Below are 22,339 nucleotides of genomic sequence, written 5' to 3' on the forward strand. Positions count from 1 at the left end.
TGCAATACTAACATTTCAAATTGTAGAAGATACTAGAAGATTATGTACTCTGGCTACAGGGGAAAGCTCTGTAGAACTCTAAGTAGGTTAGTCTTAATGTTCCTCTTTGTATTTCTTCTTTGTATTTCTGTATGTTCTACATCTTTTCACACTAAACTCTAATTTTGCCATTTAAAAAAATCATTTTTATTTGTTTTTGAGACAAAGTCCCACTTTGTTTCGTAGCCCTGGCAGAGAACTTACTATGTAGACCAGGCTAGTTTCAATCTCACAAAAACTTAAATGCCTCTGTGTCCTGGGTGCTGGGGTCAAAAGGCATACGCCAGTACACCTTAATTTTTAAATTTAAGAAAGATAATAATAACAAATAATGATGGCCAAGCTGAATGCTTGGAGACGTAAGGAAAGCCACCAGAGAAAGAAGTAAAGAAGCAATACCCAAAAAAACCAAAGGCTGCAGTTTTTAGTGAAATTCCAATGTGGCCAGCACCTCCTTTAGCACCCTGCCCTGGGCACCTACGAAGGCCATGGTCAGCTGTGAACAAGAACCAAGTCCAACTGGGTTCCAGCTCTAGAGGCTACCAGCACAGCTGTAAGCACACCCCTGACAGGTGACTAGGCACCGGACCTTCCCCATTGTGGACTCCACAGGCCTCCCTTACCTTCTCCTCTGGACATGGAGTCATCCAGGACTTGCATTTGCCTGTCATGTCACCTAAGGTGGTATACATGCCATTATAAATGTACACTCGCCCATCTTCTCCCCCAAGCAGTCCAGAAGTGACATCTGTTATCCTCAGTGGGGCAGCCATGATGATCTCATCTGTTAACAGAAAGTGGAAAGAAGCCTTAGACTCCTATGAGCCTTCCCCCCTCCACCTCTGGATCCCTAGCCTACCTCCCACAGGGAATCAGCACGCCCTTCAGTCTGCCATGGCTGCTCCAAAGTCAGTTAAAAGCCTTCGTTTCCCACTTTCTCATCTATCAATAACAGCAGGTGACCCTCCCACTAAGTCTTCAGGAAATGCAGCTTGTCTGTATGAATCTAAGTTCAAGTCTATAGAAGCCCTTGAAGCCAGGTGTGCCACACAGATGTAGTGCCACCGTTTGGGAGATAAAGGCAGGAGGATCAAGAGTTGAAAATGAGCCTTGGCTGCACGACGAGCTTAGAAGCAAACCTGAACTAAGTGAGGTGGTGTCTTAAAAAAAAAATGTCTCTTGGACCACTGGATGAGGAGGCAGAAGCTAGTCCATCTAACTGGGACACAGGTCCATAGAGTACGAAGGGAGATAGTGTTAGCTAAAGTCACTTTCCCAGCCTTACCTAAGCCATCATCATCCAGGTCAGTCAGGTGTAGAACACTACCAAATCTAGAAAATCGTCGGTCTCCGCTGAAGGTGCTGAGCAAAGCGGGCTGTGTCTTCTCAGGGGCTAGCTCATACATCCGAGTAGCTCCACCCTGGTGCAGGGTCATGGTTAGGAATGCCATTTTAGACACGTCATCTGAAACAAGCCACAGGGCCTCCTAGCATCGTAAGAGTGGGGAGACAGGACCCCACCCGAGACCCATTTGTGTCCCAAGCATGTAGGCGCTTCAAGTGCAGCCTGTTCTCACACTGTCCCGTCCCAACCATGCAGTGACCCCGCAGCCAAACCTCTGCCAGATACAGGCTCACTACTGAAGTCTTTTTCCCCGCCTACAGGAAGCAATCATTCTGGGAAACAGTTTGGCACTATGCAGGGATGGTGTCAGGGAACACCCTGAGAATCCAGTACCTGTCGTATCAGAAAGTTAGTTCATTTTCCCAGGTATGTGCCTAAGGCTCAGCCCCTCCTCCAGAACAACGTCAAAGCATTTCCCTCCCGACTGTTCCCCTCAAAGGATAGTAGCAGGTACAAGTGAGAAAAACAGTGTATATGGAAGAACAACCATATTTTTGAAGAATATTTGACATAGAGCATGCTTACGATATGATATGAATAAAGTTAAGAAAGAAAAGTACACCTTCTTCCCAACCCCCACATGCTGCAAGTGGCCAGCATTATTAAAGGACTTGACTAGCCCAAAACTAAAAATTTTAAAAATAATAAAAATAACTTAAATTTTTTAGAAATGTGAGTTAAGCTTTTTAAATATTTAGTCTGTGTATGTGTATATTTATTCTGTATATCTATGTGTGTGAGCGAGTGCCAGTAGGAGCCAGAAGGTGGCACTGGATCCCCTGGAGTTGGAGTTACAGGCAATTGTGAGCCACATGACTTGAGTGCTAGAACTGAGACATTTGTCGATCCCATAATTTTGGGGTGTGTTTGTTGAGACAGTCTCACGTATCCCAGGGTACTCTCAAACTCACTACATAGCAGAGGCTGGCCTTGAACCCCTCTGATCCTCCTGCCTCTGCTTGGCCTGCAGGAGTGGGGACCAGCAGAGTCAATTCCAAGTTTCTGGTAAGGTTGGGCTAAATTCTGTCTCAATAACAAAAACAGAAACAAAACAAAACAGCTCTTCTCTAGCTCTGGCGTCCTAGTGTGGGAGTTTTCAACACACTTTCATGCATCATTTCAACAACTTTTGAAATATCAGCACTACAGCCATTTTGTAAATGAAGTTCAGAGAGGTTACACAACTTGCTATCCATGACTTTTAAACAGGAAGCACTTAAGTCCACTTGTGCCTGGCAAGTTCCCATGACCTTCTGTCAAGGCAATATGGTCAAAAAGCCTCAGGGGATGTGGGTGACCTACCATGAGTAGGGGCTCCAACCAGCAGGACTTGGGTTAGGGTCCCATTCACCCTCACATAACCACTGGACAGGGAAGTACCCAGCTTGCCCATTGTCTGCAAAAAACAGTTGATTGTTACCGATGAAGCAAGCTCAATGCAGCACGTGGTCCTGGAAAGGAAGACTGCAGTACCTTATCTCCCGAGATGGTGATTGCACTCTGGCGGTTTGGGAGAAAGTAGCCATACACCTTTCCCAGGCTCTTTTTCTCTTGGTTCTTTTTGTGACTTGAGCGTGCCATCCTGGGGAGAACACAATGGTTAGTGACAGATGCAGGACGCTGGTCCTCAAGGGGTTCAGTGTCCAGGAAAGAAGCCTCGCCCCACTATGTAGACCCTTGGACTCTGTCTTGTGATCCTGAACTGCAGGCATTGGCTCCTATGAAGTTAATCTCACTAACATGGAGGCTCCCAGGTCTTACATCAACTGTCCACCTCCTCTCTGCAGCAAAAGCAGAGCCTCCTACTACCAGTGGTCGGATCACATTCATGGCCCTCCCCACTGCTGGTGTCCTAGGTGGAAGTCCTGATGGCCAGGACTTCAGAATACACTGTGCTGGAGGCAATGTCTTTAAAAGGATCACGGAGTGAAAAGCAGAACATTGGGGAGAGCAATAATCCAATAGTACTTAGTCCTTATATGAACAGATTAGTACACTGACACCAGAGGGCTGTGATACTCCCAGGGTGGAGGTCAAGGAAACCACTCCAATTAGTCTCTATGTGGCCAAATGACTGGCTTGCTTCCTGCTTGTAATGCCGCAGATCCAGAGCCAAGTGGCCTGGGGCTTTTAGTTTGCTTAATGGCTGCCACTTACTGCCCATCTCTGTGTCTGACCTAGCATCTCTGTGACTCTTAGTTAAAACCCTTTAAAAGCCTTAGGCAACTATCTCCCAACAACTCACAGGCTAAACATCTTCAGAAAGCCCCTGACGCCAGCAGAGTCCCCTTGAGCTTCTGTAACCTACCTGCTGTTTCCACCAACTTTTTTGGAAAGAATGCTTTGGTTTCTTACTTTCTTTTGTTCTGTAACTAACGTAATTTCAATGAAACCATTTCTGCATTCGAACGTGTTATTTGAACAACTTAAATTTGTGTCCCTGTGCCCCAGTCAGTCATATGAGGCTCAAGAATAAACTATTTCTGGGGCTGGAGAGATGACTCAGCTGTTAAGAGCACTGGTTGCTCTTCTATGGGGTTGGGGCTAAATTCCCAGCACCTACATGGTGTCTCACAACTGGCTGTAACTCCAGTTTCAGGGGAATCCAATACTCTCTTCTGGTCTCTGAGGGCCCTGTATACAAAGATTTTTTAAAAAGAATAAGCTATTTTTCCTTTGAAAGTGCCATGTCTTGCAGGGATGACTCTAACACAGACGGCTGTATATAAGCCAAACGGGCAGATCCTGGTCCACACTTTGATCTGGGACTTCCAGCTTTCAGAATAGTAAAATGAGATATTTCTGTGTTTAAACTCCTTGGCTGAGGAGTTTGTTGTGGTGGTTCTTGCAAGTCATTGCAGCTTCTCAGATGAAAGCCTGCAGCCTCCCTCCAGAGCAGCGGTTCCTTCTAAGGGCAGTGACCATTTGCCTCCTTCTTCACACTTCACACTTAACGAGGTCCCCAATAGCTGGCTTCCTCCCTTAGGTTCCTTGTTTCCTCTGAATGTCAACACTGACCTGCTGACATTTTTCCAGGTTGGGCTCCCAATCAGCAGCAGGCTTCTATTTGCCACTCTGACCCCATGAAGGGAGTATCCAAACCACGAATAGTCCTCCTCCCCGTCCACCTTCCAGTCAGCTTCCTCCAAAGTCAGTGAATCTAAAGAACACCAGTCTCCATCAACCAACCAATCAAACCATCAGTGAAACCCAATCCCAATAAATGAACATGAAAGAAACAAAGAAAATGTGTTATAGGCATGGTGGCACACATCTATAATCAAAGAACTTAGGATGTGGAGGCAGAAGGATCAAGAGTTCAAAGTCATCCTTGGCTATATGCAGTTTGAGGCTAGCCTGGAAGTACGAGACCCTGACTTAAAAACAGCCCTCTGTATGACTGAATGAGTGGTACCTACTCCTCTTCTGAGGGAGGACCTGGAGTAGGAGGGAAGGGTCCTGTTTATGAGCATATAAGAACCAGGTCCCGGCTGAGATTCTGCAGAACTTGTTTGTTATATATGGATCCCAGGACGCCAGCATTATTAGTAGATGTCACACTTTAGACAAGAAGTGTGTTTCAGGAGCCCATTTCCATAGGGTAAGGATACTACTTTAGAAAAGCCTTCTCAGGGCACTTGGAGCAACTGGGATGGCTTGGACTCAGCCTTCAGTGTTTCTGTTTCGCTCTGAAGCTATGCAAATAACCGCTTGACCCTTTCTATGTGGATCAAGAAGCCAGGTGACCTGTTGTATACTCGGTGATCATTATTTATTAAATATTTATGTGTGTGTGTGTATATGCATGCATGTGCGTGTGTGTGTGTGTGCGTGCGTGAGTGTGTGTATGTGTGGTGTGTGTGTGTATGTATGTGTGGTGTGTGCGTGTGTGTGTGTGTGCGTGCGTAAGTGTGCGTGCGTGTGCGTGTGTGTGTGTGTGTGGTGTGTGTGTGTGTGTGTATGTATGTGTGGTGTATGTGTGGTGTGTGTGTGTGTGTGTGTGTGTGTCCCACGTGCCTCGACATCCATGTGGAGGTCAAAGACCATTTCAGGAGTCCATTCTCTCCCTCCACCATATGGGTTCTGGAGACTGAACTCAGGTTGTCAGCCATAGCAGGAAGCTACTTGCTCACTGAGCCATCTCACCTGCCCTCACTGGCATTTCTCTCCCCATCTTTTGCCATGACCTCTGTCAGCATGAGAGCCTTCCTGTTACCAAGTGACATTATAGTACACAGGCCCTCATGCAAGAAATGTCATGGCAGCCACAGTTAAGCCATGATCTCTGCCCCCTCCCCCTCAGCGTCTACCTTTGTCGTTCCGTCTGGGGTGTGAATAGAAGGCAGCCACAATGCCTCTCTGCTTCCCTCCACCTGGTGCGAAAGGTGAGCTCATCACCAGATCATGCTGCCCATCTCCATCTGCGTCTGTTGCCAAGAGGGTCCAGCCCAAGTTACAGTAGGTGTCCTTAGGAGGAAGGTAGGATAGCATGATCCATCAGCCCCAGAGGCCATGGGGCAGCCGCTGAGTGAGGCTCAGACACACGGCAGAAATGTTACCTTGCAGGAGATGGTGATGTTAGGGGAAGAAGACAGCCTCCCTTCCTGGGAACCATAGTAGACATACACAGAGCCCTAGACAAACGGCAACAAACCATAATGCTTTCATGGTACCGAGAACCCTAAACCCTAAAATACAGCGAAACAGAGAGGACTGACTCACTAGTCCCAGAAACACAGTCTGGAACCTGGCATTTATCATTGCTGCTTGTTTAACCGAAGATTTTGCTATGTTTTTATTCCATACTGGCCTAGAACTCACTATGTAGGCCAGACTGGCCTTGAACTCATAGAGGTCCTTCTGCTTTAGCCTCCTGGCAGGAATTACTGGCCTGTATCGCCATGTTTCTTTTAAATCTTCACTTCTGTGATACTTAAAAGAGCCCCCAAAGCGGGGGTGGAGGGTGAGGAGTAGAGGGGAGACCATTTCTATCCCTGTCTCCCAGTCTGTAGCCACGGCTATGTGTGGTAAAGGGCCTGACCCAGCTCCTCCCCAGAACATGCTCCCTCTCAGTTCCTGTTACCTTCTTGCCAGCCACACTGCTCCATACCCCAGGCCCCCTCTCCACCTCTGCCTTCCTCCCAGGCTTACATTGTAGGTGAGCTGCTCTGAGCCCACGGAGGGAGCACCCACAGCCAGGTCAGGCAGCCCATCCTTGTTGAAGTCCAGGACTGCCAAAGCTGAGCCAAAGCGACCTGAAGGCTGAGGAAACACAAGTCACTTCTCTGGGCTAAGCATGGCCTTCAGGCTCCCAGCATGGAGAGCCTGGGCCCCCACCTACTGCCCACAGGCCCGGGCCCAAAACCTTGGTGCTTCATAGCACATAAGGGACACGTCTCGGTAGCTCTGTCTTAGGTGGACTTTGGGGGTAAGCCTGTCTATCCTCAGTAGCTGAAGTATAAGTTCTTGTGAACTCTAGATTTGTAGAAATGGTCTTGTGTACTTCAGTCTACACTACAGTAGTGTGTGTGTGTGTGTGTGTGTGTGTGTGTGTGTGTGTGTTGTAGTGTTTGGGATTGAACTGAATGTCTCCACATCCTAGGCAAGTACTCAACCATTAAACTATATCCCTAGACCTTTGTGTGTTTGTGTGTGTGTGTGTGTGTGTGTGTGTGTGTGTGTGCATTTTTTTTTTCATTTTAAGATAGGGTCTTACTAAATTACCCAAGCTGGCCTTGAACTCACTTTGTAACTTGGACAGGCCTTGAACTTGTGACCCTCCCTTCTGTCTCAGCTTCCTGAGTAACTAGGTTGTCATGCCTATACCACCAGGTCAAGCTGAAAGTAGTATCTTAAGTAACAGTCACAAAGCACCAGCAACTGACTTCTGTTGAATACTCATGATGTGGAGGCAGAGCCACAGTGCCTGGCATGGTGGCTGCCAGCCTAAGACCACACTGCCTGGCCTAAGACGGCTACTATATTTCCGTTTAAAGAAGACAATAAAAAACCAGTCTCCCAGCTGCAATGGCCCCACTTCACATATGCAAACATCCATTTCAGTGATTCTCAACATTACAGAGCACAGCTCTGTAATGGACCCTGCCCATGGTGGCAGGAAATTCTACTGAGCTTTCTGTGAATTAAGTTAGGTGCTGTGGTTATTAACTTCACATCCCATTCATAAGAGGAAAACCTGGTTCTATTTTAACACAATGTGTTCCCATCATAGATGTTTCTCTATGTATATTTCTCCTCCTCCTGTCTCAAATCAGCCTAAACCTAATTCACCACTTCTCTGTACTCTCCATAGCTTATACCACAGGGAAACATCTGGCTATGGTAATATTGCCACGTCACATATGGCCCAGTGCCCTATATATTGTCTATTGACTGATTCCTGTGGTGTGTGCTATAGTATCTGTGGCATGTGGCCTTTGAATGATGACCCAGGAACATGACAAAGAACATGACAGAGGACTACTCCAGGAATGGATGCTAAGGCTGGGTGGGGACCAGTGATGAGCTAAGCCTTGCCCTCTGCAGATGGGCTGTGTCATCTCCAGCAGCTGTGCTGAGGCCCTCTTGAGATTCTGCCACTAGCTCACAGCAAAGTACAGAGTAGCTGTGAAACTGCAATCCTAATCCTCCATGGTAGCCAAAGACACTGGGAGGCTCATGATGACACAGGGCTGGGCACAGACTTCCAAAGTCTAATCCATGTCTTCTTCTGGCCATCATCCAAAATGCCAAAGGTCCCATGGGAGGAAGGCACTGTGGAGCCATTGATCCTCTCCCATGTGGAGTTTGAGAGAGTTTACCATGCAGGAAGCCACTGCCCAGAATTTTAGACTTTACCTGCAGGTTTAACAGCAGTAACTGCACAGCAGTAAGGAGAGACAGGGACCCCTTAACTTAGTTGATAAATATTTCATGTGATGTCAGAAGACTCCATAAAATGGAACAGCCTTTACAGGGTAACCTCATACCCTGGGCAGGCAACTCACGTCCACATGGGAGGGCCAGGACAGCTTGCATCAGAGCCCAAACTAGATCACAAACCCCGTGAGCTTTTAACTTGTTTTCACAGACAGGCGTGATGATGTCTTTTCTCCCCACAGCACTAATAACTAGCAATGGAGAGAGATGTAACTTGCCCAGTTAGACAACCACCATTGATGCCCAAATCTAGGTTCCTAATCCCAGGCACTTGACATTCAGAGATTCAGGGCCAATGCCACCAAAGCCTCTTCCATGACTAGCAGCGAGGCTTGGTGTCCCTCCTTGCTACTAAGATGGCAATTGTCTTCTGTGTCTACAAAGCCGTCCAGGGCCCTAAGTGTTCCTAAGATGAACGAATCCTCTGATTCCCTGATAAACATCAGCAGTGACTGGGTTTTCCCTCATGCCTCCTGATGAAAAACTTCTTGAAGCAAAGCAATGAAATTCAAGCAAAGCCTGGAGCTTAGAGACAGGCCCATGGCAGCTTTTTGCTTTACGAACACTCCATAACCATAGAAGACAGTTACATGGGGGTGGAGGAGGAGGGAATGGTGGAGAGCATATGGGAATTCTGTCTTTACCACAGCACTGCAGCTCTTCACACTACCAACCCCAGCCCTTGGAAGAACAGGCATTGAGGAATGCCCTCACCCCTCGCCCCTCCCCACTTCTCTCTCTCTCTTTCTGTCTGTCTCTCTAATTTTATGTATATGAGCACGCTGTCACTGACACATCAGAAGAGGGCATCAGTTCTCATTACAGATGGTTGTGACCCACCATGTGGTTGCTGGGAATTGAATGCATGACCTCTGGAAGAACAGCCAGTGCTTTTAACTGCTGAGCCATCTCTCCAGGCTGAGACCCTGTCTCTTAAAATAGAAAAGAACTCGAATCCAGAATGTCTACTTGAAGCTGTTGTAAATAGCATGTGTGTTTGGGGAAGGCATTGTATTACATTTGAAGTTAGTAACCGATTGAGACCAATGGAATGAAGGTGATTCTGATGATGAACGGCACTGCATGGGTGTAGGCTGCCAACTGCTACTATAATTATTCTCCTTACTAGTGACTCAGCTGGAGAGTGCTACCCTAGAACCCCTGCAATGAGGGGCTGAAGGCATGGCTTAGAGATAGGGCACCTGCCTGTAATCCCCCAGCGAAGGGCTGAGAGCATGGCTAAGTGGCAGAATGATGGCCTGGAACCTTCCAGCAATAAGTTGAGGGGTTATTCAGTGATATGACACCTACCTAGAATCCCTCAGTGAGAGGCTTTAGCATGGCTCAGTGATTGAGCACTAGACTCCCCATGAGAAAGGCTGGGAGTATACTGAGTTTATTGGCTAGAGTTCTAACCCAGAATCCTCCAATTTGGGGGATGGGGATGCTCAGCGGTAGAGTACTTACCTAGTACCCTCACTGAAGAGCTGGCGTAGGGCTCAGCAGAAGAGTGTTTGCCTAACAGTACCCCCGCCCAGTGAAGGGATGAGGGGTACTCAGAGGTAGAATGCTTGTCTAGTATCCTCAGTGAGGAGCTGTGGGCAGGGTTCAGCAAGAGTGCTTGTCTAGTATCCTGAGTGAGGGCCAGGGGGAAGTCTTATGATAGAGCACTTGGCTATCATGGGTGAAGCCTTGGATTTAATCCCCAGTACCAGAAAAACAAAAACAATGAAAACATTTCAAAAGGTCAGCAGTGGCTCACTCACCCCTAAGAGAAGAAAGATGTGATAGGGCGTCTCACCTGGAAGCCCTCCAGGATCCCATGGGCCTCCTTGTCTAAGTCCAGGTCAGTGGGGGGCAGGCCCAAATCGTTGCCATAGATGATGTACACCCGCCCAATCTGGAAGCGGCCAGGGTGGCTGTAGCCTGGTGCACCTACCACGAGGTCGCTGTGCCCATCCTGGTTGAGGTCAGCTGAGGTCATGACCCTTAGAGAAGAAAAGGGCTGAGGCTTACAGTCACACCACTTGCTCTCTTCTCTAGAACCCAGCCACTTAGCTGTCCCAACTCACTCTACAGTCTGCACGACTTCTAGGAGTACTCATATGGGGGTTTAGGGGCTATATCATTTGTGGGATTCAGAGTCACTCTACACAGGTAAACAAAACAAAATGGACACCTAGAGGCCCCTGGGTCTTTCTGGACCACAGAACCATAGTAGGCAAAGAACAGCCTCAGAGAGCTGTTCAATAAGCAGCCACTGAGATCCATTGTTTCCTAATCAAACACATGGTTGACTTCTACGCTACCACCACAGCCCAGTTTTTATGGCATTAAATTAGGTAGCCAGCATCTTTAGTGATGAATATTCCTAAGGGGCAGAGCGCCACCCCTGTATCAAAGATTCTACAATGTTGATGGGAAGCTCCTCACTGTAAAGAGTTGAAATCCTGCAGATCTAAATCCAAATTATCTTGGACCACCTTTGGCAGCTCAGTGGCCATTCATTGCCTACCTATGTCTGACCTCAAATCCTTGAGACGATCAGGGAAATCCTTTGGGGATGGATTAGCAGACCAAGCCCAGAGCTAAGAATGTTATGGATACCATGTGAGGTCTGTAGCAGCCATTATAATCTAACCAGCCTTCTTGGTGTTCTCACCAATATAGTTTGTTTTGAGACAGGGTCTCCGTAGTGTAGCCTCAGCTAACCTGGAACTCACTATGTAGACTAGACTGGTCCAGAACTCATAGAGATCCTCCTGCTTCTGCCTCCCAAGTGCTGGGACTAAAGCAATATACCACCATACCTGGCCCTACCAATAAATACTTTAAAGTGTCTTGATTTATAACTTTCTGTGTTAAGTCACTATAAAAACTTCATGAAATTTCTACCACATTGGAACACAGTATTTGCAGCAACTGAACCTGTGTTCTTAGACCATGGTCACTGGTAGTTGGCTCCAGAATATACTCTATGTCTGAGATGAGAGCTGTGTGTTTGTATCAAGTAAATAGCACTTCTGAGTGGCACTTGTGACTGACTGCTTACAAAGATGACAGTCAATGGTTCACATGGACCCCAGGGCTGAAAAAAACAAAAGTTTTGCTTATTCTAGTTCACACGGCCATGGAAAGAACAAGTAACATGGCATAGGGGAAAGGACAAAACCGTTTCCAAGATGCAGAAAGGCAAAAAGGCAAAGGCCACTGCACAGGCCCTGGGGCTAAGACTAGCCAGTAGATAAGGCCCTGCTTGTTGTGGCCATTCCTGCCTTTGGCTCTTTTGGGGAGGTGGCTAAGAAGAACCTTCACTCACACATAAATGGCAGCAGAGGTAGAATTCACCTCCCAGCCCCTTGTTCTTGCTGCTCATATCAGTGTTCCCCCCAAATAAAGGGTCATTGGAATCCTATTGAGATTTTTGTCTTTTACTGTTTATTGTAATGCTAAGTGCTGGCCTCCAAGAGCTAGAGTTTGCATGTGGCCTCTAGGTCCCTGGGCCCAAGTTAATTCTGATTGGTGAATAAAGATGCTGGCAGCCAATAGCTGGGCAGAAGAGAGATAGGGAAGGTTTATTAGAGAGAGGAGACCATGAGGAGGGGAGAGAGAAAAAAGAAGCTGCCATGGAAGAAGAAGAATGTTCAGGAGGAAGAGAGCGAGCCACCATGGGGTAGGAGTAAAGAGAACATGGTCATGTGGGCTGGCCGTTTAGAGTTAAGAGCAGCCCAGATGAAACATCATAAATAGTCAGTAATAATTCGGTATTATCCATAGGGAAATGTGGTCTAACATCATGGAGGGTAGGCAGTTGCCCAGCTATTGTGCTGCATAAGGCATATTTAAAAACATAAAGGCTGTATGTGTGTGTTTCATCTGGGAACATAAAGAGTCTAAGGTGGTAGAAACCCCACACCAGGATTTTTAAAATACTATTACTACAGAAACCATTCTGAGAAAACATAGCAGTGTTGCCAAATCATCCAGAATAGTTACTTTCATCACCTGGCTAGGTTCAAAATCAAAAGAATCCTCCACTCACTCTATAAAGTGATCACTGGGTACCATGTTCTCACCAGAAACAACAGTATTCAAACCATCCTGCCTCCTCTGCCTGCATTCTTGGAGCATCGTTACACTACTCAGGAAAGCCCATGATAACAAGTCCCCAAGAATACTGGGGCCTTGAAGATATTCTACAAACTGACACCTGGTTGTTGCAATTACTTAGCAAAATGAAAGATCCTGGTGCTTAAATATATTTGGCCAACTGTAAAGAACTATTGAAACTTATGTAGCTTAGCTATAAAATTAGTGATTTTATGATGATGAACTAATTAGGAAATAGGGTTTGGGTTGGTTTAGGGTTGGTTTCTTCATTTGTTTGTTTTGAGACAGGATCTCTCTACGTAGCCCTAGGTACTCGTGAACTCACTATGTAGACCAGGTTGGCCTCAAACTCAGAGATACATCTGCCTCTGCCTTTCTGAGTGTCTACAGTATAGAAAAAAAAATGGGTTCTAACTCAACCAGGGTCCTCTGCCGGAGCCCTGTCTAAGAAGAGACATCCTGGAGAGACACCCTTATGTCTCTCTCTTTGGCTATCCAGCTCATCCCTTTTCACTTGTAATATTAGTGTGTTTAACAGGCATTCAGGAAATGAGTCACTGCCAAAATATAACACAAAAAGGCCTCCAACTCTGTACCTCTGTAAAGAATGGGACACCAGGCAAATAACTCTGCCAGCCTGGGGAGCTTGGACTCCACTGTACCAAACATAATTCTTTTCTCGTTCAAAAATGGGGGTGTTTACAAACCAATTTTCTGGGGCTGGAGAGATGGCTCAGTAATTAAGAGCATTTGCACTGGACATCCACATGGTGGCTCATAACTGTAACTCTAGTTCTGGGGAATATGATGCCCTCAGGGGCACCTAACACACGGTGCACATAACACACATCTTTTAAAAAGCCTTTAAAACATTTTTTTAATAACCCTGTGTTGGTTTGTTTTTTTTTATCAGCTTGATATAAACCAAGCTCATCTGGGAAGAGGGAACTTAAGTTGAGAAAACTGCATCCATCAGATGGCCCATTGACAAGTGCCTGAGGCATTTTCTTGATTAATAATGGATATGGGGTGGTCCAGCCTACTTTGGGCAGTGCCATCCCTCAGCAGGTGGTACTGGGGTATATAAGAAAGCAAGCTGAGGAAGCCATGAAGGAAAAGCCAGTAAACAGCTTCCTCCATAACCTCTGACTCAGTTCCTACCTCCAGGTTCCTATCCTGTTTGAGGTTCTGCCTTGGTTTTTCCTGATGACGGACTGTGATCTGGACATATAATCCAGGCACACACTTTCCTCCAAAAGTTGGTTTTGATCATTGTGTTTTATCACAGTGGTAGAACATAAACCAAGGAAGACCCTACTTTTCCTCAGTCTGGATTTGCACAGAAACTCTCTAACAAAATGGAGACAACTTAAGGTCCAGGGGAGGAGCAAGGAAGATGTCTTATAACTAAATTGACTCTCATTCCAGTCTTTGTCTCACGACCTCTGTAACTGTAAGATAGCCACAGCTCAGTAGGATGCGGTGGTGGATGAATATGCTTGGCCCAGGGAGTGGCACTATTAGAAGGTGTGGCCTTGTTGGAGGAAAGTGTGTCACTGTGGGGTTGGGCAATGACCCTCCTCCTAACCATATGGGAGTCAGTCTTCTCCTGAAAGTCATGAATCAGATGATTCATGTCCTAAGTCAGATGAAGATACAGAACTCTCAGCCCCTCCTGCACTATGCCAGCCTGGATGCTGCCATGTCCCATCTTGACGATAATGGACTGAACCTGTAAGCCAGCCCAATTAAATGTTGTCCTTATAAGAGTTATCTTGTTCATGGTGTCTGTTCACAGCAGTAAAACCCTAACTAAGAGAGAAGTGAATTAGATTTCTTTCTGTCTTCCAGTTCACCTAAACTTGAAATAAATCCATTTTCTGCTTCCTAATTTTTTTCTACAATATAGGGAAATGAAGATTCACTGTCCTGTGTGCCTGGTTAACACAAATGTTGCCACCCCAAAGCTGATGAAGGATTTAATGGGATTCAAAGTTCCCAATCTAATGAGCTCATGCTTACCAGCCGAGCCTGGCATAGGGGACAGACACGGTGTAGGAGGCAGAGGGGCTGGAGATATGTTTCAGAGGTGTCTGAGAACTGCCAGTAAACATCAACCTCAGGTTCCTCTCCAGAGTCTGGTACATAAAGGTTACAGATTCCTGAAATGAAAGGTTGTTTAAGAGTCATAGCATCATCAACAGGAGCCATGGGACACAAGTGCTGACAAAGAAACAGCCCTTCATATCAATGTGCTAGTTCAGACCAGACAGTAGGGACAACAGAGTCAGGCTGAGATGGGCTGAGGGATGATGGCAGGATGATGCCACCCCAAAGCTGATGAAGGACTGAATGGGATTCAATATTTCCACTCTAACGACCCTGTTCTTACCTGAATAGCCCGAGAGGATGGGCTACAGGAGAAGAGTCAGCTAGGGTTTCCTCAAAGCCTACCTCTGCATTGATTTGAAAATTCACACCCAGTAAAAGATCATCTCACTGTAAGGCTCTTTTGACCTAGAACTCACTGTATAGACCATGTGTAGAACTCATGGAGAGCTGCCTGGCTCTGCTTCCCGCTTGCTGGGACTAAAGGCATGTCTGGCCAACAAAAGAATTTTTACAGACCGAATTTTAGGGAAGGCAAGCCTGTTTAACCTAAAATCAGAATTATGTTTGTAAATAGATGGTTTGTTTTTCTCGAACAAATGAACTAAAACACTTGGAGTCCAAAAATCCCCACCTTCTAAACCAGCGGCTCTCAACCTGCGGGTCACGACCCCTTTAGCAAACCTCTATCTCCAAGAATATTTACATTACAATGCATAACAGTAGCAAAACTATAGTTATGAATTAGCAACCAAAAAAATTACCATTGAGGGTCACGGCAACATGAGGAACTGTATTAAGGGCTGCAGCATTAGAAAGGTTGAAAACCAGTGCTAGAAGCCACACCCACAGTGAGATGCTATTTGCTTTGACTCTTAATGTACCCAAAGAACAGGAGAGGACCTTCACAGAGCTGCAGACCTGTAGGACTGGAATTCTAAACTTCCCTTTTTCTTTTATTTAATTTTGTTTTTATCTGGAGACAATGTCTCATTCTATAGCCATGGTTGGCCTCAACTCACAGTAATCCTCCTGCCTCAGCATCCCAAGTGGTGGGATCACCAGTATGGGCACCACATAGAACTGCCTAATTGTCTTGAAGTACTGTCTACAAAGACACAAGCACAAATCAGGGTGGTCCTTAGCAAGCTGAATAAACTCTTGATCATCCAAGTCAAGGGTGCACAATTCTAAACTCCCAAAGGGTGACATAAGACCAAAGAGGACTTCCTAACCTCCAGCAGAGTACAGCAAAACAGACAGAGCTAAGAACACAAAGGCAGGCCAGCCAGCCCAGGCTCAGGACAAGCACTGATGTAAGGACCTGCAGACAAGCAACATGGTCTCTGTCCCCCTTACTATCATCCTGGCAGCAGGCTGCACACAAACTGCATAGTCTAATGCCCAGATCTGGCTTGCACATCCATGCAGAAAACACTGCTTCGTCTATTGTAAACTATCAACCCTCAGGACAGACACTGGAAATACCAACTCTCTGTGATGTTAATCTCCATTGCTTTAGAATCACCTAGGAGATCCACCTCCGGGCATGTCTGTGAGGCCATTTCCAGGGAAATTTAAGTGGGGAGGGAAGACCTACTCTGGATATGGGCAGCACCACTCTATCCCCTGAGGACCCAAATGACATAGGAAGGAGGGAGTGAACTGAGACCAGCATCCCTGGCCTCCACTTTCCTGTCAGACTATGGAGTTGTGAGCAAGCAGCCCCACACCTCCCCTACCACAGCTGCCATTTTTTCTCACTGCAATAGACTTCTGACCTCTCAGTGAATTAAAACAAACCATCCTTTCCTTGAGGGGCTTTTTCTAGGTATTTACCCCAGCAACAAGAAAGATAACTAGTGCAGTTCCTGCTCAGACATTTTCCCCTTAGGAGATAAATACAAACACATACATCTGCCCTTTGTATTTTGGCAGGAGTTCCCAAGCTTGGGAGTAATTATACACCTTGTGGAGCCCAGTGCAAAATTAAAACTCAGAGGCTTGTCTTTTTTGTTCACCTACTTGTAAGAATTTTAAGGCCATGACAGCAGAGTAGAAAACCAAGCATGGACTCTTTTATCAAACCTGGCAAGGGACCATCTCATGTGACTGTGCAGGTTGACCTTCAGGAAGCTGGCGCTCCTCAGTCCTTGCCCCACTCATGGTGTGTGACATATACATTGTTGTCTAAACCCTTCTGGTCTTGAGAACAATCACAAGCCAGTGCCTACCTATTTCCAAGTCCTGGAACCATGCCCTAGGTTCTAGGCCAATAAAACTACTCGACTCTCCAAACATCCTGAAATCTCCCCAGCTCACCACCAGAAATGCATTCTTCTGCCGATGGAATGCTAATCACCGTTAAGGTTTTCCTCAGTGCCACTTTTTTGTGGTGCCATGACCTCTGAGATAAGAAAGACCTCTCTGCTATCCTCCTGCCAGCCCAGCAGATTTTATCACACGCCCATGTCAGAGCTGTTTCTGCTTTCGTTGCTCCTATTTCCCAAAGATCAAGTCTCTTTCCATTTCCCTTTCATTTTCATCCCTTCAGCAACGTGAACTTAAAGATCCTGTGTGGTGGGGATGTGGTGGCACATGTCTGTAATCCCAGCACCCAGAAAGCTGAAGCAGGAAGACCAAGAAGACCAAGAGTTTGAGGCCAGCCTTAACTATGAAGTATAATTTTTGTCGGTGGCCATGTCTTAGGGCATCTCTGGAATACACCACATTTAGAAACCAAGGACACTGTGCCCTGGCACAAACCCAAATACTCATGTGGACAGCAGTATGCAAGGACTCTACAGGCAAGCTGTTGACAGAAGTGGTCCACCCTCCTTCAACGATAACAGAAAGTTCTTACCGGGGCCCAGGAGCCTGTGCTGTAGAACACGCCTCTTTCTGTGTAGTTGAGGTTTTTCCTGATGTCTTTACTTATGAACATGGTCAAATTCCTGTGAAAATCATTTTTCTGCATGTTTGAGTTGCTGGAAAGAGACAGCAATGAAATGATCAAGCACGGAAACACTGGCTGAGATCCTGGGGTTTTAACATCGAGATGATGAAGAGACAGAAAACATACCTTCAGAAAAACCTTTGCGCCATGAAATCTTTTGGCAAGTATATTTCTAAGGCTTAGAAGCCAGCCCTTACAAAACTTGGTATTTCTGTGTATAGCAGAATGTGTGTTTGGTATATGCAAGGGCCCTGGGTTCAACACCCAACACCAGAAAAAGGAGGATGAGGAGAAGGGAGGAGGAGAGAAGGGGAGGAGGGGGGAGGAAAAGAAGAGGAAGAAGAAGAGGGAGAAGGAGGGGGAGGAGGATGGGGAGGATGAGGAGGGGAGGAGGAGGGGAGGGGGAGGAGAAGAGGGAGGGGGAGGAGGAGAGGGAGGGGGAGGAGGGGGGAGGGGAAGGAGAGGAAGGAGGGGAAGGGGAAGGGGGATGGGGAGGAGAAGAGGAGGAGGAGGAGAAGGAGAGGAAGGGGGAGTAGGGGGGAGGGGGAGGAGAGGAAGGAGGGGAGGGGGAAAGGGGATGGGGAGGAGGAGGGGGAGGAGGATGGGGAGGAGAAGAGGAGGAGGAGGAGGAGGAGGAAGAGGAGGAGGAGGAGGAGGAGAAGGAGAAGAACTACAACATAGTTTCCTGTGGTCTCGGAGTGCACAGTAGGAGTAAAAGTACTTCTAGAATACCACACTATAAATGTGCTACATATTTCACTGAAGAGGTCAAGACAGTTCTCCACCTCCTAGGGATGGCAGCCTGCAGGCAGACTGACTCATCCATAAAGACATGAGCTATAATCAGTTATCTCGTTAAACTATATTTTCTAGCCTGGCTATGGTTATAAGCAGAGCTGTCTGAGCTTAAGTCCAGCCTGATCTACATAGTGAGTTCTAGGACAGCCAAGCGGGAAATCTTGTTTTAAAAATAAATAAATAAATTTTCTGGTTCAGAGATCTTGAACTAGGTACAGTGGCACATGCTGGTAACCCTAGCACTTAGAGAAGAGGGGGTAGAGATAGGAAAAATCAGGAGTTCAAGACCAGCCTGAGCTACACAGTGAGTTCAAGGCCAGCCTGAATTAGCTGTCATTTTTAAAAAAAAAATCACATATTTTAGATAGCCTATACCACAGGTGCCTAGAAGAACCACCAAGGCTTCAGAATGCTTAAGGGTAAGGGAACAATAAGGCCTAGGGGGACACCAGAGGAGGAGGGACTCCAACAGCCACAAACAGTAAGCTTAACCTAAAGATAGATACATATATGAAGAGCTAAGGTGGGAGGAGTTAGGAGAGGAAGAGGAAAAAGAAGAGGAGGAGCTAGTAGTAGAGAGAGAAAGAGAGGGAGAGAGAGATGATGGAGGCGAATGTTCACGTGTCTGTAGCAGTCAAAGGTAGTCGGTATATCTAGGATGGGTATTGGGTTACACTTCTGATTGTGTGGGTATCTTGTTACTGATCATTACCAAATATATAAGCCTTTGATTAATCTTTAAGCATTAGACTCTCATCTTCCTACTGGGCCCACATGGATGGTGGGATGGTCTAGGCAATGCCCAGCCTTGCAAAGACAGCGTGGAAGATTGGCAGAGCCATCTCCCACGCTGGCATCTCATGGGTGGCAGGGCTGGTGTTTCTGGCTGGCCAGTTCTAGCTGCAGCATGCACATGGCCTCTGGCCATGGAACATGATGGCTGAGCTAGGCAGAGCTGCTGCAGCTTAGATAGTCGGCTTGACCAGTAGCTGTTTTTTAAATAATTACTATAACATATATATATATATGTATATGTATATGTATATGTATATGTATATGTATATATATATGTATATATATGTGTGTGTGTGTACATGTATATACATATATATATGAATGAGTGTGTGCATAATCATAATATATATATATATGACTAGACTTACATACTTTAAATGAATTAGACAATAGAGCTTTGATGGAACCTTTTATTCACCTTTTAATTCTTACAACACACTAAATCTCCTTAGCATCTTTCACAGGAAAGCCCTCACTTTACTATCTAGTTTATTTAGGAATTTTACTCTTGAACATCTTGTTGGTTCTTCAAGGAAACTCCACTGGGCCCTGGTTGGGCCACTGTGTCAAATTCTCAGAGCAGCCAGCCCTCTGTTCTCCAACACTCAGCCATATTTACAATGACATGTTCAGTACCCAGACAGTTCTCAGGCTATGTGCTCTGAATTCCTGGTACAATGACTATCTTCAGTATTATATTTATGTTATTGTTTTATTTTATTGACAATGGATGGTTTTCCTTTCTATTGAAAGCATCATGATTTGTAAGTTGGTAGCAACTCACTGCCTGCACCTGCCTTACGACTGCTGCCATCCGTAGTCCATGTCAGTATTTCAGGACTATAGATGTCTTTCCTTTGTTGTCAGAAAGTAGAAGAGTAGTTCAAAAACATTCACAAATGTGTTTACAAGATTTTACATATATATATATATATATACTTTAAATGAATTAGACAATAGAGCTAGAGCTTTGATGGAACCTTACAAACATGAATATAATACAATATTATATATATGTAATCTTTACGTTAAGCTTACTGTTTGTGGCTGTAAATGGCTGGGCTAGAATAGGAACCTACATCCACTGGTCTGAAGACCCCATGCTCCACCGTCTCCACAGCATCCCATCTGGAGAGACACTCTTCTGGCCCCACTTACCCGAGGGTATGGTTCTTCCTGCCATCACAGGAAATGAACAGAGGGTTCTCAGGCAGGTTGCAGTCACTGGGAAAACAGTGGAAGGAGTTAGGCACTTTTCTTCCTTCCCTCCAAACACGATTTTAACAGGTAATCAGTGATGTACTTTAAAGCATTCTTGTCACTATGAGTCCAATGTGCTAATCACTGTGCCAATGGAGGCACCTTTAAACCACTCCCATGGGCGCAGGGTTCAGCCATTTGCATAGAGAGCCCAAGTCTAGTTCTAGCCAAGCCTTCCTCCACCCTCCTGGCTCCTCTGCCATGTTTGCAGACAAACATTAAGTGCCCAGAGTCTGAGAATATGATACAAACTGGATTCCAGCTACAGCACCTTTGCCAAGGTTATGTCAGTTATACCAAAAAGATCTACAGCACTCAATTTCATTCTCTTACAAAATTCTACAGATTCAGCAATTAAGTAGAAAATCAGGGGTCTCTTCTATAAGTTAGAAGGCTTTGGAAAATGTAAGGGATGACCTCATTCAAAAAGAGACTTTATGGGAGGGGTGTGGATGCTATGGAAGGAACAGGACTTTGAAGCGAATCTGTGGAGGCCACTGGAGGAGACTAGAAGTGAGAGGGCTTTACAGCAAGGGAAAAGCAGGGGCTGAGAAAGGAACTGGGGAGGCGGTGAGGAGGAGCTGACAGCAAACTTTCCTCACCTCCCTGTCAACAGCTCTCTTAGGCCAGACCTGTATACATTCTACCAAGCAAGCTACAACCCAGTCCCCTCCCTTTCCGGAAGATTTCATTGTGTAAAGTGAAAGCTCTCATAATGACACTTCAATTCATATGTATCATGTACTGAGACCGTAATCACCATCCACTTCTGTCTCCCCACTTCCCTCTCCCTCTCACAAATCCTGCTCCTCCTTAAGTTGCCTGGTTTCTGTGTTTTCTAGGTTCTACACATGAGAGAAAACTTGGTATTTTGAGTCTGGCTCATTTTAGCGAATACGATCATCTTCAGCTTCATTTTCCTATGGATGCTGTGATTCCATTTTTCCTGCTGAGCAAAGCTCCTTGTGTGTGCACACACATTGTCCAGACCCATCATGCCAACTCTGAGCTGAGGAAAAGGCTTTCTCTGTGAATCCTCTTGCTCCACCTCTGGAGTTAGAAGGCAACGTGGCAAGTTCTAGTTCTAGTTGATAACTTCACTGCTTCTTCAGGAAAGCCTACTGTATGCTTCAAATAACATGAATGCACTTTAAAATGCATTTTGAAAGGTAAGTACTCTCAGCAAGCTGGAACGATGCTGGTAAATAAAAACAAATACATTTCTTCTTTTGTGATTTTTTTTTGTTTCTAGAAACTTCTTTAAATCTCCCATAATTCTGAATTCTAATCTCTCTCTCTTTCTCCCACTCCCTCTCCCTCTCCTTTCCTCCCCCTACCCTCCCGTTGTGTGTGTGTATGTGTGTGTGTGTGTGTGTGTGTGCTAGAACAGAGGTAAGAACTGTACTCCTCTGCTGTTTCTTCCTACCTGTATTTCCTTAGCCAAGTACAGAAATAATCCAAAGTCACTCAGAAACGGGGCTGGGCTTGAGGACTGGTGCATGTGGCTGAGGGAAGGAGGAAGGAAGAAAAGGAGGGAGGGAGGAGTGGGGAGAGAGGGAGGGAAGGAGGATGAAGAAATGGAGGTTACTCACTCTATTATGACTGGACATTCTGAGTTTGACCAATATAACCTTAACTTCCACCTAATAGCAATCACGATCATGGAGCCAGGACTTAGTAAGCACTTGCTTGTTAAGCCCTCCATTCTGCATGAGGGTTCTCATGAACTCCTTGCAGCCTCATTAAGATGGAATGATGAGCATCCCCCATTTAACAGGAAATCAAAGCTTAGGAGGTTTAGCAACTCGTGACATAAAACTCAGTGGTAAGGAGATGTCTTCAATTCCAAACTCCACCCTCTTTACATCTATGCTCCATGCACCTAAACACCCTCAGCCAGGCCGGGAAGATGAGCCAGTCAGTTGTTG

General features: G+C 45.9%; 1 protein-coding gene across 1 annotated transcript in view; it reads right to left on the reverse strand.

The window, feature by feature from the left end:
• Gpld1 (glycosylphosphatidylinositol specific phospholipase D1) overlaps positions 1-22,339 on the reverse strand; it is a 48,443-nt gene that overhangs the window by 5,231 nt on the left and 20,873 nt on the right. The window contains exons 12-23 of the mRNA XM_028776328.1: positions 20,310-20,375; positions 17,466-17,589; positions 14,516-14,655; positions 10,185-10,371; positions 6,596-6,706; positions 6,004-6,078; positions 5,755-5,911; positions 4,463-4,604; positions 2,918-3,026; positions 2,747-2,840; positions 1,325-1,504; positions 663-823 (exon numbers count right to left, since the gene is read on the reverse strand). Of these exons, the coding sequence (XP_028632161.1) occupies positions 663-823; positions 1,325-1,504; positions 2,747-2,840; positions 2,918-3,026; positions 4,463-4,604; positions 5,755-5,911; positions 6,004-6,078; positions 6,596-6,706; positions 10,185-10,371; positions 14,516-14,655; positions 17,466-17,589; positions 20,310-20,375 (1,546 nt within the window). The remainder of the gene's footprint in view (positions 1-662; positions 824-1,324; positions 1,505-2,746; positions 2,841-2,917; positions 3,027-4,462; positions 4,605-5,754; positions 5,912-6,003; positions 6,079-6,595; positions 6,707-10,184; positions 10,372-14,515; positions 14,656-17,465; positions 17,590-20,309; positions 20,376-22,339) is intronic.

The sequence above is a fragment of the Grammomys surdaster genome, unplaced genomic scaffold (assembly GCF_004785775.1).
Source record: "Grammomys surdaster isolate TR1022 unplaced genomic scaffold, NIH_TR_1.0 267, whole genome shotgun sequence".
Taxonomy (NCBI): Eukaryota; Metazoa; Chordata; class Mammalia; order Rodentia; family Muridae; genus Grammomys; species Grammomys surdaster.